This window comes from Chrysochloris asiatica, unplaced genomic scaffold, assembly GCF_000296735.1.
Source record: "Chrysochloris asiatica unplaced genomic scaffold, ChrAsi1.0 scaffold00033, whole genome shotgun sequence".
Classification (NCBI taxonomy): domain Eukaryota; kingdom Metazoa; phylum Chordata; class Mammalia; order Afrosoricida; family Chrysochloridae; genus Chrysochloris; species Chrysochloris asiatica.
The window spans coordinates 14,070,618-14,087,059 of NW_006408551.1; the positions used below are offsets into that span (position 1 = coordinate 14,070,618).

At 36.7% G+C, this 16,442-nt stretch overlaps 1 protein-coding gene across 1 annotated transcript in view; it reads left to right on the top strand.

The window, feature by feature from the left end:
- The window catches only part of XPOT (exportin, tRNA), a 56,028-nt gene that overhangs the window by 23,570 nt on the left and 16,016 nt on the right, over positions 1–16,442 (top strand). The window contains exons 9-20 of the mRNA XM_006859517.1: positions 269–505; positions 2,996–3,034; positions 3,196–3,258; positions 4,733–4,857; positions 5,443–5,587; positions 5,723–5,842; positions 6,162–6,256; positions 7,058–7,127; positions 11,581–11,819; positions 12,586–12,871; positions 14,628–14,817; positions 15,422–15,538. Of these exons, the coding sequence (XP_006859579.1) occupies positions 269–505; positions 2,996–3,034; positions 3,196–3,258; positions 4,733–4,857; positions 5,443–5,587; positions 5,723–5,842; positions 6,162–6,256; positions 7,058–7,127; positions 11,581–11,819; positions 12,586–12,871; positions 14,628–14,817; positions 15,422–15,538 (1,726 nt within the window). The remainder of the gene's footprint in view (positions 1–268; positions 506–2,995; positions 3,035–3,195; positions 3,259–4,732; positions 4,858–5,442; positions 5,588–5,722; positions 5,843–6,161; positions 6,257–7,057; positions 7,128–11,580; positions 11,820–12,585; positions 12,872–14,627; positions 14,818–15,421; positions 15,539–16,442) is intronic.

Sequence of the window (16,442 nt, forward strand, 5' to 3'; positions counted from 1 at the left end):
CCCGACTCGTAACCACTATGCCACCAGAGCTACTGGTAGATACTAATTATGAGTGAAGAATTCCAGCTTTGAAGATGATTCCCCAATCAAGACAATGAAATTGTAAAAGATCTAATGTCAGTTTAAAATTGAATCTCATAATTGTTAGTTGCTCCATACTAAAATTTGGAATTTCTGCTTTTATCCTTAAATGTTGTTAAGTGCTCTTGAGTCAATTCTAGTCATGAATGGGTGGTTTTAAATTGCTGTCTGTCTTAATTGTTTATAGGAAGAAGATGTTGACTTTCTGGCCAGATTTTCTAAGTTGGTCAATGGAATGGGACAGTCATTGATAGTTAGCTGGACTAAACTAATTAAGAATGGGGATATTAAGAATGCTCAAGAGGCACTACAAGCTATTGAAACAAAAGTAGCATTAATGTTGCAGCTACTAATTCATGAGGATGATGACATCTCCTCTAATATTATTGGGTTTTGTTATGATTATCTTCATATTTTGAAACAGGTAAGTCCTTATTTTAATCTTTGTTTCCAGTTGTCAATGAGTGCTGTTGAGTTGGTTCTGACCGTTAGAGACTCTGTATAGGGTTTCCAAGGAGAAAATGATGAGTTTGAACTGTGCACCCTGCGGTTAGCAGTCCAGTGCTTATCCTGTAGTGCTATACCAGGATGTATACATTTGGAAACTACATGAAAATACCTATAATTCTATCTTTAGATTGTTGTTAAAATATTGACATATTTCCATCTTTTTTCTGGGCATTTCCCCCCACAGTTAAAAGTAATGATGTTTACTTTCTTGAAAGAAAGAACATTTCCAAGAAATTTTAAGAAAAAATTTCTACCAAAATTTCTTGGACAATAAGAATGGTTAGGCTTTGAAATTCACTTGATCTAACAAGTATGAGAGTTATTTATAGGCTTAGGTTATCTTTCGGTTTTGAACCTGTATTTCTAAATATAGACAGTTCCCTGGTTATGAACGTCTAACTTACAACTACCACTCGGGTCTTAATGTGGGGCTTCAAACTCAGTTTTTATACTTTGGCTGGTACCCCAAGGTAACCAGGAAATTGTCTGGGTTGAAGCATCAAAAACCACAAGGCTTGGCAGAGGCTAGTGAGCCTGATGGATGAGATTGGAGTATTGGCAGGACTAAAAGCTCTGCACATTCAAAACAGCTTGGCGCCTTGCCATCCACCAGTAGGCCACCATCATCTCAGCTCAAAGCCCTGCTTTACTGTTACGTAAATTTGCCCCTACTCAAAACAAACAAACAAACAAAAAACCAGACAATTGAGCCAAACCCATCCTATTCAACCAGTTGTTAAATGCCTATAGGTTGGGTCCAGCTCAAAATGCAGTTTCTGGTGGTTTTTAAATCTTTGCTGGAATAGAAAACTTCATCTTTCTCCTGTGGAGCGCTACTGGGCTTATCCTGTGGGCAGCCCAGTGCTTATCCCCTACTCATAACAAATTCTCCATAACCATCTCGTTGTTTGCTGCACATGCAACTTTTAAATCATTGATAAGGCTTTGAGTTTTCTTGCACTTGAAAGTAAGGCTAACTAAGAACTGAATGTACCTGTTCCAACTAACCTACAAATTCTTAAAGTCATAGTTGGAAACAGGTTTTGTTTATAACTTGGGGATTGCCTGTACAGTAGAAATTTTGTTAAACACAGTTCATTTATTAATTTTTAAAATGAAAACTTTCTCCTTAAACAATAGCCTTTTAAATAATTAATAACATTTCACTATAACTGTATATGAGAAATTTTATGTGCTTTGTATTAACAAAAATCTAGCTTAAATATTCCCCCCAAAATGAGTATGTTGTTGTTGTAATTAAGTGCTGTTGAGTTATTTCCAACTCAGCGACCCTGTATAGGGTTTCCTAGAAGCGGCTGGTGGGTTTGAACCACCGACCTTGTGGTTAGCAGTCCAGTCTTTATCCTGTGGTGTCATACCAGGACTCCAAAATTAGTATAGATTCTTTTGTTGCTATAAGCATAATACATGCATACTTGAGAAGTTACGCAATGCAAAAGGAAAGAAACTTAAAATCAGCACAGGTATGCTCTGCTTTTTGAAAATTTGCTTTATGCCACATTGCTTTAGAAAAGAACCTGTATTAGTACTATATTTTTCGCTAACCAAAGGAAATCTAGGCGATTTTTGCTGCTTTAGGGAAAAAAAGGGAAAAAGCAAAACCTAGTGTTCAGCATTTGTTTTGCAGGGAGCTATTGTATACGAATTGGGCTGTGAACATTAAGGTCAGCAGTTTGAAACTACCAGCTGTTCCACGGGAGAATAATGAGGCTTTCTGCTCCCATAAAGATTTACAGCCTCGGAAACCCTGTGCAGGGTCGCTATGAGTCAGTTTCCCGACTCCACAGCACGTAACCACGACCAACCACCACCATTAAAGAGGCTAATGTGTACCCTGAACTGCGAGGGTCCTTCCCTGCTAACTACACTCAGCATCTCAGCGTCCCTGCCATAGCTATGAACTTTGTCTGTGGACACTATATGTTAGTGTTATTTTAGATTTTATGTGTTAGTTGATATGATTTAGTAGGTTATTTTGGGGGTCTGGGAATGTGAATGAATATTGTACCTATTGACAGTTGCTTTGTTGGTTTATAAAAGGTTTCATAGGAATTATTTACTTAAAATCACTATGCCACCCTGTACATTTCTGGGCTTGTCTTCCTTTAAAAAATAAAAAGAAAAGATGGGATTATACTGTATTGTCCTATGCTTTTATCCCTAAAAATTGAACATTCATCTACATATCTTTGCTTCCTTATCAGGTTATTACGATGTGGAATTGCTAGGTCTTAGTGTAAGTGCATTTTAATTATAGTAGGATGCTTCCAAACTGCCCTCCAGATTGTGTGCATGTTTTAGAAGATCAATTGATTACCAGAATAATCTAATCAGCAAATAACAGTTTTAGGAAACCTAACAAAATGTTGCTTACTTTTTACAGCTTACAGTGCTCTCGGATCAGCAAAAAGCTAATGTAGAGGTAAAAGTGACATTTCTTTACTTAAAAATTGATAACACATTCTGTTTCTGGAGTCTGACTCTGTTTCTATTAAACCAATATCTATTAAAACATACTTTAATTTCAAAATTATCAAATTAAAGGAAAGTGTTTCATGAAAGTTATTTTATTTTTAATTTTAGGCAATCATGTTGGCTGTCATGAAAAAGTTGACCTATGATGAAGAATACAATTTTGAAAATGAGGTAAGGATTTTTCACTGAAGGAAAATTGGTTTTAATTCAACTGAATCAAATTAGTATTTGAAGTTTTGGTTATTTGGGAACCCTTTAAAACAAGGCATATTTGAAAAATTAGTCTTACCTATTCTGATTGCAACCTTAGGAGCAATTAATGGAAGCTTCTTAAGCTTCAGTTTAGTATTTTGTATATTAGCAATCCTTTTTTAAAAAAACTTCACAGCATTGACAGCATGAATTGCCATCTTACTTTGATACAAGTATTCCGTTATCCGCCTCAGGTCATCTAAAACTCTGGACTATGAAACAATAATGGCAATAATCAACGCATTACAAACTTATGACTTGCCAGACGTCTCTCTAAGCATATGGTATTCTTAATGTATTTTACATTGGACGTTGAAGTATAAGGAGAATAAATAAGCCCAGTGTGAACATACTCTTGGTGCTAGACCCTTGTCCTTAACCACATCTGTGTTTCTGGTTCTAGAGTTTCAAGGTAAATAGCTGTATTCAAAAATACTTGTTTGTGAACAGTGGTGGCAAAAGCCAAGCATAGTAATAGTTTCCCTATACAAATAAGTATTGATGAAAGAAGAAAACTATATGGGATTAAGTAAAGTATTGCTACTTGGGTTCCATTTGATATACATGCATGTGCTTAACCAAACAAAACATGTTTAAGCATGTCTCTGTGATCAGAGGATGGTCGCAGACAAGTTTTCTTAGTAACAGACTTGTCCTAGTCTTGATAAGGTATCTTTAGAAAAACAGCACAATTGAAACTTGGCTTCCGAGGAGATCTCCAGGGACTATTAAATTCAGGGCAGAGATCACCTAGGTGGTTATGGCAACTGCTTTTTAGGAATTCCAAAGGAGTCATCTTGGTAGATTTCCTCAGAGGACCTAGGATGGTCCCAGGGACTTACTAAGAAGCTTTCAGAAATTGGTAAAAGGTCAGGAAAGTTGGGCTGAGGACATTTTCCCCATCACAATAGCATATACCTGGCTCATTCTTTGAGACTATCCTATGAGAACTTTGTTTAGCAACTTTTACCCCATCCACCTTATAGTCCTGATCTTACCCTGCTTCAGACATTTTTTGTTGTTGTCAAAACAAAATATTTAAAAGGAACATAATTTGAGTCCTTCAAGGATGCCCAAACTACCGTTTTGATGTGGGGTAAATTGAAGCGCTCAGAAGTCTTCAGTTCAAGTCTTCAGGGAAAGGTTAGATAGATGGAAACACCACCTTTAGAAATATTGCAGACCTTATTAGAGGAGATGTCAAGAAACAGTAGCTTCACATTTTGATATTTTTATTTAATACAGTAGTTTCTGACTTTGTACAAAAATTTTTTTTACTTACCCTCACATTTAATTTGTAAATGCAGAAAAGTATATGAGAATCAAAATTTATATGGATTTTAAGATCTTGTATTTAAAATGTTTAAAATGAGGATTTTAAAATACATCATAGGGTGAAGATGAAGCCATGTTTGTAGAATATAGAAAACAACTGAAGTTATTGTTGGACAGGCTTGCTCAAGTTTCACCAGAGTTACTCCTGGCGTCTGTTCGCAGAGTTTTTAGTTCTACACTGCAGTAAGTTTGTCATTGTTTTGTAACAAGCCCACCTGTATCCCTTTGTTTCCTGGTGATGGTATAAAATAACTGGTGCATATGATTTATTAACCCATGTTGCTTTTTAATGTCTTGTTTGTATCTCTGGACACAACACATTTCTCTTACTTTTCTTCGTTTCTCTTGATCCTTGGGAGAAATACTGCTCTTTGGGACAAAGACAATAAAATGGATAACATCAGTTGTTTTCTAATTTTATAATGTAAATTATGTTACCTGGCAAAGTTAACAATTAGGATGACATTTTACTAATTAAAAAGGAGCCCTGGTGGCACTGTGGGGTAAGCCTTGGACTGTTAGCTGCTAAGTTGGCAGTTCAAACCCAGCAGCTACTCCAAGGGAAAAGTGAGGTGGCTGCTTCAGTCAAGATTTGCAGTATCAGAAACCTTCTGTAGGATTGCAGTGAGTTGGAATGGACTATAGCAGTGGCTTGAATTTTTGTTTTGTTTTGTTTTTCATAATTAAAAGGGTTTTGTTAGTGTCTTATTATCTTAGTTGTATAAAAACTTTATGTGCAGATTTCGTTGACATATTGTAACCCTGTAGGAACTGGCAGACTACACGGTTTATGGAAGTTGAAGTAGTAATAAGATTGCTGTATATGTTGGCAGAAGCTCTTCCACTGTCTCACGGTGCTCACTTCTCAGGTGATGTTTCAAAAGCTAGTGCTTTGCAGGATATGATGCGAACAGTAAGTATACTGGAGATAATTTATTTTAAACGTACTTTTATATTTTCACTAAATTGTTAGAGGTTAGAATCTGTTAATACTTGGACTTTTAAATGTTGTAGTAAAGACTGGCTTCTTAATTTTTCCTCTCTCCAGTTGGTAACGTCAGGAGTTAGTTCCTATCAGCATACATCTGTGACATTAGAGTTCTTCGAAACTGTTGTTAGATATGAAAAGTTTTTCACAGTTGAAGCTCAGCACATTCCATGTGTATTAGTAAGTATATACTTTACCCTAGATTTTTTGTTAATAAGCAGATAGTATTCTTAAATAAGCTTTCTGTCCTTTATAACTTTTCCCATAGCAGAGAGCCCTCAAAAATGATCTTTTGGACATACTGAAGCTAAACCCGCTTCCATTTCTTAAAAGTGGACATTTTCTTCTATCATTTGCCCTACAGAGGTCAATTTTGTATTTGCTTTATATACCTAGCTAGTCCCTGCCTTCTAGGAACTAAAAAGTAAAATTTGTTGTGAATAATTGTATCAGGATTATGGGGAAAAGCAGAATAATGAAAATGTCTCTCTTTCTTTAGATGGCTTTCTTAGATCATAGAGGTCTACGACATTCTAATGCAAAAGTACGCAGCAGAACCGCTTACCTGTTTTCTAGGTTTGTCAAATCTCTCAAGTAAGTACGGTTTCCACCTATTGGTTCATTTGTTCTTACTCAGGTCATTAAGTTCTCATAAATTATTTTCTAAGGGCATGTGATAGATTTTATTGTTTTCTACCCTAAGAGTTTGGTTTTTTTTTAAAGCAGGTGTTCCTTTTTGTATCATATGTTTACTATTTAATTTTTGGTTCATTAGCCAGTTACTTTGTTCATTACTTACAAGTTGTTTGTTGTATACTTTTCTGTGCAGTGTTTATCATCATTAGCAATATTGGGAAATTTTTCTGCTGTGGATCAATAATATATGGCTGCTTCTTTGAAATTCTAAAGACTATATCCTTGGAAATACATTGTAAATCTCATCCATTTTGTGTTGTTTACTAGTTTCATACCATTTTTTTGTTATGAAACTGCTTGCTTGTAAGATTGCAAATTACCTTTGCAATTGATGACTGATAGAGTAGATAGTCGTAATTTTTTCAAAAGTGCTATTTAATCATACCTACTCTTGGAGGGTCAGAGTAAAAGAGGAAGACCCCCAACTAGATGGATTGGCCAAGTAGCAGCATTGATGGACTCAAGCGTGGCAACAATAGTGAGGTTGGCCCAGGATCGGGCAGTGTTTGTTCTGCTGTGCATAAGGTGATATGGGTCAGTACTGACTCAGTGGCACCTAACAACAACAACAACTCTTGATAATCAACTGTGACTAGCTTAGGACAGAACTACTTTCTTGTTTTTAAACTAAGATTTGTTATTTTAGTAAATTTTCAAGCTTTCGTATTAATTAGGGTTTTCCTTTTTATTTTTATTCAGTAAACAAATGAATCCTTTCACTGAAGATATTCTCAATAGAATACAAGACTTATTAGAGCTTTCTCCACCTGTAAGTATCTATTTTCCTAAGGTATGAATTTTCCCCAAATAGTCAACATACTTAATGTCTTTGTGGGTCATTTTTTAAATCAGCAAGGGTTAGGTTCTGTTTATTAGCACATCTGTTGAGCAAGCAAAGTAAAGTAATAGAAAGGTATGAAGAGTAAGTATCAAGAGTAAACTGATAGATTTGGGGGTATAGGGTATGGTCTGCTCTCTGTAATATTAAATGATAGTGAAGTATTTTGTGGAGAAGGAACAATTCAACTTCTGAATTATTCCCAATTATTAGGATCATATTAGCCAATTTCAATGACTTCTACTAGACTAAAATTTTTTTAGTGTAATTTAAAGCTTGGGATAAAAATATTTAAATCCTGTGTGATTTAAATATATTGTCCATTTCACTAGAAAGATTTAAATTGAGAGACTCAAGTATATTTTGATTTGATTGCTTTTGTATAAAACAAAATACTGACAATGGCTTTTTTTTCTCATTTTGATAAACATCACTATAGCTGTAATTTGAAAAGTGTTTAAAAATGCAAAATTGTGCTTTTTAAGCATAGTTTTCAATATTTAGTATAGTTTTCAATGTTTAGTATATGAAGGTTAATAATTTTACTGCATGAGAAGTTACTAGTGAATTATGTAGTTAATTATCTTTTTGCTTATATGTTAGAAAAACCAGTCGAAGTTCTTTATGTAGTTAATGCCATTTTTCTTGACAGTTCATATTGACTCATAAAATTTAGACATTCAAAAAGTCTTATGATCTCACAGATGTTGGAAATAAGTTTTTTCATGCAGTACATATAAGTATGACTTTGTATTATTCCTGTAGCTTTTGTTCTTTATATAAAAGAAATCCTGATTCAAGTTGTTTCACCTGAGTACTAAGATTATGAGTACTCATTGCTTTAAGAGTTTGGTTTTTTTTATGTGCATTCTCAACTCCTAGCAAAACTGATAAACCCTAGTAGGTTATTTGAAAAATGCTATTTTTAACAGGAACATTTCTCTTTTAAGGGATTTTTTTCTTAATATTAAAACTACCATATAATTTGAAAATCTGTGTTAAGACTAGACTTTTACATAACTTCTTAACAGGGTATTTTATTGTTTGAGCTAGAGAGCCTCCTCTTTTTTCTTCCTCTTCTTGGCCTTTCTGAGTACATACTCATAAAAAAATAACAAACCCATTAGTAAAAATTGATCAATAGCATTGTTGTTGTTGTTGGTAAGTGCCGTCGAGTCGGTTCTGACCTATAGCGACCCTGAACAGGGTTTCTGAGGCTGTAAATCTTTACGGGAGCAGAAAGCCTCATCTTTCTCCTGTGGAGCAGCTGGTAGTTTCGAACTGCTGACCTTGCGGTTCACAGCCCGATTTGTAACCAGTACGCTACCAGTGGTTACAAATCAGGCTGCTAACCTGAAACTACCAGCTGTTCCACAGGAGAAAGATGAGGCATTCTGCTCCCGTAAAGATTTATAGCCTCGGAAACCCTGTGCAGTGTCACTATGAGTCAGAACCGACTCAACGGTACTTAACAACAACAACAAGGAATACTTGGTTATGCTTGAATGAGATGAGCTTTTAAAATTTGTGGTCGGTTGGTTTTATTTTTAAAGATATTATGTGTTTTAGATGGATGTCTACACAGCAAATTAGATCCCCTTTTAACAGTTTTTATAAGGATAGTTTCTTGCCATTAGTCACACTTTTTTGCAATGCATATGCATTCTTATTACTTTCCTTCTGTTTGTTAGGTTTCCACTGATCTAGCTTCCCTTCCCCTCCTTGCCCTCTTTTCTTTGCTTCTGAGTAAATGTTGACCATTTGGTCTTATTATAGTTCATTGTTTAGGGGAGCATATTACTCACAGGTGGCTGTTTATTGTATAAGCAATGTATTATTTGGCTGAAATGTGACTTGCAGAAATAGCTTCAGTTCCATGTTCATTGGTTTCATCGAGTATCTAGTGCATCCCTGGTCAGAATGGTCAATAGTTGTAGCTGGGCACCATCTAGTACTGGTCTCAGGCTCAGCGAGTCTGTGGTTCTTGTGGGCTATTACTTCATGGATTAGTTTCTTCTCTGAGTCTTTAATTTCCTTTGTTCTCTTTTGCTTCATGAGTGCAGACCAACAGATGTCTCTTAAACGACTGTTGGCAATCCTTTAAGACCCCAGACATTCTTCACCAGTTAGGATAGGATGTTGAACATGATGAACTATGTTATGCCCGTTGACTGTTGTCCTTCAAACCTTTTAACTCTGTAATCTCACTAGCTTTTTAGTTATGTCTAGGACGTATCCGTAACTGTTCCCTATAGATAAAACACTTACAGACATGCCTATGTGGAGCTGTAGGATCAGCACTGGAATGCTAACCACAACGCTGACAGTTCAAACCCACCAACTGCTCCTTGAAACCCCTAAATAGGGTCTCTGAGTCAGAAGCGATTCGACAGCATTCAGCAGCAGCACAGTTACACCTATACATACATGCACGTGAGTTCACCCATGTCTCTTGCTAACATGTAGCATCCAGATCTACCTACATAGCCACCACTTGCTTTTTGCTTGTTACTGCTTCATCAAAATTGTGTGTGTTATAACATTTACTGAAAAGGTACTTTTTTTTTATGTAGTTCTTAGTGTCTTTACTTAACCTTGGTGACATTGTCTTGACTTCACCTTTCCCATCACCAAAAGTTTCCAAGTATATACTATCTAGAAAGTGATACCCCCCTTTTTTTACTCCTGGTAACCCTCAAAGAACTTTGCTTTCTGTGTATATGTCAGTTCTTAACTTTTTTATGATAGTGGGACCATACAGTATTTGTCTTTTTGTGATTTACTTATTTCACTCAGAATATTGTCCCCCAGATTCATTCATGTTATGTTTTGCAGACTCTTCATTTTCTTGTAGTTGCATAGTGTTCCATTATATCTATGTGCCATAATTTGTTTATCCATTCATCCATTGTCCTAGAGCCCGCAGCTGCTCTATCTCTCTTTGCCATCACCTCTGCCTTGGCCTCTGCTGTTGTCGCTTTTCTGGTTAGGATCTCATGCCCCACTTATGCTCTTCCCTCTTGATAGTCATAGGGTCCTCTGTTCCTAGAATGAAAAATTAACCACTCCCCCTTTTAGTTTCACATCTATACATTTAAAGTTGTGACTATTACAATTAGTCATGATAATCGTTAATTACTATTAAATCACAAGAATCCTGTCCCCAGCCCCTTTTACCAGGCTGATCTTGATAAGAGGAAAACTATCCAGTAGTGGTTGTGCCTTACCCCCCTTGTTCTGAAACTAAGCACACACATGAAAGCTTGTAAGCTAGCCACTTTATGCCTTTGTTGTTAAGTGCCATCAAGTCGGTTGCGATTCATAGCAACCCTGTATAGGGTTTCCAAGAAGCACTTGGTAAGTTTGAATCACTGATGTTGTGATTTAAACCAAACATGCAGTCTAGCGTATTAACCCACAGCACCACACCAGGACTCCTCATGCCTTTATAGCCCCCCATTTTTGGTGCCCATCTCTATCAGCCCAGTGTAATGAGGGGGCAAGATTGATCCTTGAATGAAGAATCCTTCCCTTTCGGTTAAAATTTTGAGCAACCACATCCATAAGCTAAGATCCTGATCATCAAATTGTAGCAATTTACATTTACTTCTTGTATCAAACTTCTTTGTCTTCATCTGCTTGAGTTCTGTTCAGCAAGTCATCTAAACTTGGTCAGATTGGTACTCTGCAAGATTGGGGCTCTTGCATGCCTCCCCACTTTCAGACCAGCTGGCCACTTCACTCTCAATTCTAGCCCCCATTTGGTAGGTCACAGGGTCCATCGGTTTGGGAGTTCACAAGTCTCCCTAAACTTAAGTCCAGGCAACTCTTCCTCTTTTCTCTCTCATCTCATGGTCGACGGGTGTCTGTGGAAAATAGCCAAGCTCAGCCCATGATACCATTGTTGCGTTGCCCCCCACTTCCACTCACAAGTAGACCAGGGTGGTCACCAGTAAGCTTACAAGCCTGCTTATGTGTTCTCTTTGAGTTTCAGTGTCAGAAACTGAAAGAAGGGGGTTTACCCTGATGGGCTGATTTTTCTTGCCTTGATGGCTCCAAGGCAAATAGATTGCTTGATATTGTGTCAGCCAAACAGTCCATTTTCTTTTCCTCCTGCTGGTCATCTGTTCCTCTGGTCACTCCAGGTGGGTCTGCTTTAACTTTCTAGAGGGAAGGTCATATCTTAGAAGAAAACCACCATCTTTTGACCTCTAATTAATTTTCCTTTCCATTATATGTTCCTAGGAGACAATTTGTTTTTATAAGTACTTGATCTGCTTTTTTAATAATGAGTTCTCCTGTCCCTCTTGTACTTACTCTGATTAAATGAGAGGAACTGAAAAAAAAAAAAAAAAAGCTTTAATAAGACCAAATTTCCTTCTAGGAGAATGGTTACCAGTCCTTGCTGAGCAGTGACGATCAGCTGTTTATCTATGAGACAGCTGGAGTGCTGATTGTTAACAGTGAGTACCCAGCGGACAGGAAGCAAGCATTAATGAGGAATCTGTTGACCCCACTAATGGAGAAGTTTAAAATTCTGTTAGAAAAATTGATGCTGGCGCAAGATGAAGAAAGGCAGGCATCCCTAGCAGATTGTCTTAACCATGCAGTTGGATTTGCCAGGTGAGTATAATTACAATTAAATCATCAAGTTTGTATCAATACACAAAGCAAATTGTTTGAATCTTTTAGGATTGGGCACACATATCTATCTAAAACCAGATTGTCCAGAGGATTGTCTAAACCTTTATATTCTAAACTGGTGAATTGGTAGTTTAGCTGAGGAAGGGACTAGATCTCATAGCTAAAAGTCTTTTCTATACTAATGCCATATTGGGACATCTTAGAGAGGTCTTAGGGGCTTCTTTTTGGCTGTTGCATTTTGCCCTAAAGACTACCCAAGAAGCCACTTCTCTTTCTACTCATATTTTTTATTGGCAATCAATAACAGCATTGTGGTGGTTATGTGCGGTGGAGTCAATAAATCTTTACAGGATGGAAAGAAAAGCTTCATCTTTGTCTTAAGGAGTGGCTGTAGATTCTTACTGCTGATCTTGTGGTTAACAAACCAACTCATAACCCACTGTGCTACCAGAGCTCCTTATAACAGCGTGAGTGATTGTTAATCAGATATTGTGTAGAAAAATTACTATATGGGATACTTGTGTATTGTAATACTTGTGTTAGATATATACACTTTTATAAATTAAAATGAGTAGCATTTTAAAATGAGCATATTAACTAAAGATGAAAGATGGTAATAATTGTGACATGAAAAATAAAGAATTGTTTCTCCTTTTGTTAATATTATAATTTATTGTGCATAGCTTATTACTTTATTGCACTTTTAAAGGATGTAGTTTTATCTGATCTGGTTTTGCTTATATAGTCGAACCAGCAAAGCTTTCAGCAACAAGCAGACTGTGAAACAGTGTGGCTGTTCCGAAGTTTATCTGGACTGTTTACAGACATTCTTGCCAGCCCTCAGCTGCCCCTTACAAAAGGATATTCTTAGAAGTGGAGTTCGCACTTTTCTTCATCGCATGATAATTTGCCTTGAGGAGGAAGTTCTTCCATTTATCCCATCTGCCTCAGAACACATGCTCAAAGATTGTGAAGCTAAAGACCTCCAGGAGTTCATTCCTCTTATCAATCAGATTACAGCTAAATTTAAGGTACTACAAACCTTTGGAGCTAACATATGTCTTCTTACTTAATGATCTTAAGACAAGTTTATCTGGGATATATTTTGGCATTTTTGGTATATTTGGTTTGTTTTTTAGTTTCTTGAAGTCAGGGATCATACGTATTTTTATCATCCCCAATGTTCAACACACTGTCGAATCCACTGTTATTGTTAAGTGCTGTTCTGACACATAGTAACCCTGTATACTGTTTCCAAGGAGCAACTTGTGGGCTTGAACCGCTGACCTTGTGGTTAATGTTGTTGTTGTTGTTAAGTGCCATTGAGTTGGTTCCAACCCATAGCGACCCTGCTTAAATTAGACCTTACCTATATAACAGAAGAAAACAACTAGTGTGCTAATTTATAAAAGCAGTATAAAACAGTATTAAGTGCATAATGTTTGAAGACGTAAATAAAGAACACTGTTGTTTGAGTACTTGATATTGTTGTTAAGTGCCATTGAGTTGGTTCCGATCTATAGCAACCCTGTATAGGGTTTCCGAGGAGCAGCTGGTGAGCTTGAACCACCGAACTTGCAGTTCAAACAGCTTTGCAGTCTAGCGCATTAACCCACAGCGCCACACCAGGACTCCCTTGAGTACTTGCATAGGTAAAAGTAACTCATTATAGGTAAGTTTGTTTTATGTGCAAGGAAATTTAAACTAGGTATAAACTATTCTTTTGTACATTAACTCATTTGATCTTCATGAAACAGCTCTGTTATTGGTGTTACATGCTGTTGATTGTGACCTATAGTGACCTTATAGGACAAAGTTAGCACTGCCTTGTGCAGTTTCCAAGGCTGTAAATCTTTATGGAAGCAGATTATTACATCTTTCCACTGCAGCTAAGTTGATTAGTAGCTGAGTATTTTTGGTTAGGAGTTGAGTTACTTAACCATTGTGTCACTGGGGCTCCTTTTTAACAAGCTTGTTCTGACCCATAGAGCAACCCCGTATAGTGTTGCTGAGGTACGGACGTAGGTTAGCAGTCCAGTGCTTATCCTACACTGCCACACCATTACATAACAACATTAGCAGACAACTAAAGTTCAGAAAAATAATTTGTCCCAGGGCTTAAAATAACCGAGAACTTGATCATATACTTAATTTCACAGTTGTTGATAAGTGCTATTGAGTCGGTTCTGACTCATAGCAACCCACTGGAGGGTTTGTGGCATTGTAGAATAAGCACTGGACCATAAGGTCTGTTTGAACAAGGTTGACAGTTCAAAGTTACCTGCTGCTCCTCAGAAAACCTCGACGACACTTTAACAACATTGGGTTTCCTAGCCTTTAAATCTTGGAGGGAGTAGAAAGCCTGACCTTTCTACATGGACTTTGTGGTTCGCAGTCCAGTGCTTGTCATGCAGGCACCACACTCACGATTGAGTAATAGAATTCATTTATTAAAAATTTATCTAGGGGACTTCAAGAAGCTTGTGGAAAAAGTCCATTGTCAAGTCTCTATTTCCAGGAGTTTTTTGAAGCTCATATTTTAATATATCCCATTATAAAATTAGGACTTTTTATTATGATTTCAATCTTAAGCCATAGGACATGGGTTAAACTTGATGAAGCTTTCAATAATACATAGCTTAGTAAATTTGCCCTAACATTGATATTTGTTAACTGAATTATAAATATATGTTCTATGTTAAAATGCATAGTGCATATATAATTTGTAAGTTTCATATTAATTTTCTTCCTTTTGCTAAACCAGTAATAGTTGTTTCTAATCTTCAGATACAGGTATCCCCGTTTTTACAACAGATGTTCATGCCTCTGCTTCATGCAATTTTTGAAGTGTTGCTCCGACCAGCAGAGGAAAATGACCAGTCTGCTGCTTTAGAGAAGCAAATGTTGAGGAGGAGTTATTTTGCTTTTCTGCAAACAGTCACGGGTAGTGGAATGAGTGAAGTCATAGCAAATCAAGGTGGGAAGACTTCTTGTGATGACCAGATTGTGTAATTAAGTCCTTGTACAGCTATATGAGGAAGGCTAGTTAAGTACACTAAACTTAGAGTGTCTTATGTTGGCTCCTTAGAATGACAGTTCATGATTGTCACTTCATGCAGAATACCTTCAAACTCATTTGTATCCAGCTCTGTTTTCTATGGCAATATCTTAAACTAATTTTTAGTATAGACAGCATGGTGCGGTTGTCATGTACCAGAACTGACCTGACAATTGAGTCTCTCTGACCAGTTTGCCATTTCAAAATTCAAAATTAGCACAGTGGTGGCAGCAGTGGGCTCAAGTGTAGCAGCAATTGTGAGGTTGACACAGGACCAAGCAGTGTTTTGTTCTGCTGTGCATAGGGTCACTCATAGTCGGTACTGACTCGGTGGCACCTAACTACACAAGGGAATAGTGACTTTTCAACATTTTCTGTTTAAAATTAGAAACTCAGTTAAAAAAAAATTAGGATATTATCGTCTTTAAATACTTTTTATTTTGTTGCTGTGTTTCAAACGGCTTTGAGTTGTCTTCCTAGAGTTTTCTTTAAATTAAACTCAAGTGTTTTCTTTCCTCTTCAGGTGCAGAGAATGTAGAACGCGTGTTGGTTACTGTTATTCAAGGAGCAGTCGAGTATCCAGATCCAATTGCACAGAAAACATGTTTTATTATCCTCTCCAAGTTGGTAGAACTCTGGGGTAAGCTGTTTTTTTTTTTTTCTTGTTTGTTTTCTCAACATGTTTTCTAAGAAACAACACTAGCAGCATAGACAGAAGTGGGAAATTGATTTTCCTTGTTGATGAATTGCTTTTTTAAATTAAAAACAAAACAAAACTTATTCACCGCAGATTTCTTTGTCATAGCCAGAATCTAGAAGCAACTCAAATGTCCACCAACAAGTGACTAGATAGACAATTGTAACATATTCATATAGTGAAATACTGCTGAACAACTTTTTTTAAAAAATGAATCATTAATAGACAAAACAACATGCATGAATCTCAAAATAATTATGCTTAGTGAGAGAAATGAGATAAAAATAATCTATATTACATAATTTCTCTTTTAAAAAAATCTGGTAAAGGCAAACTAATGTACGTCGTTGTTGTTGTTAAGTGCCATTGAGTTGGACTGACTCATAGCGACCCTATGCACAACAGAACGAAACACTTTGCCAACTTCACAATCATTGCTATGCTTGATCCCATTGCTGCTGTCACTGTGCCAATCTATTGCGCTAGAGGTCTTCCTCTTTTCCTCTGATCCTCCACTTTATCAGACATGATATCCTTCTCCAGGGTCTGGTTCCTCCTGATAATATGTCCGAAGTATGAGAGACAAAAGTCTTCTACTTACTGGTTTCCAAGAAGCATTCTGGCTGTACTTCTTCCAACACAGATTGATTTGTTTGTTATTTTGGCGGTCCATGGTACTTTTAATATTCTCTTTCAAACATCATAACTCAGATGCATCAATTCTTCTACAGTTGGTCTTCCTTGTTCATTGTCCAACTTTCACAAGTATATAAGGCTATTGAAAATACCATGCTTTGGGTCAGGTGCACCTTAGTCCTCAAACTGACATCTTTGCTCTAGAACACTG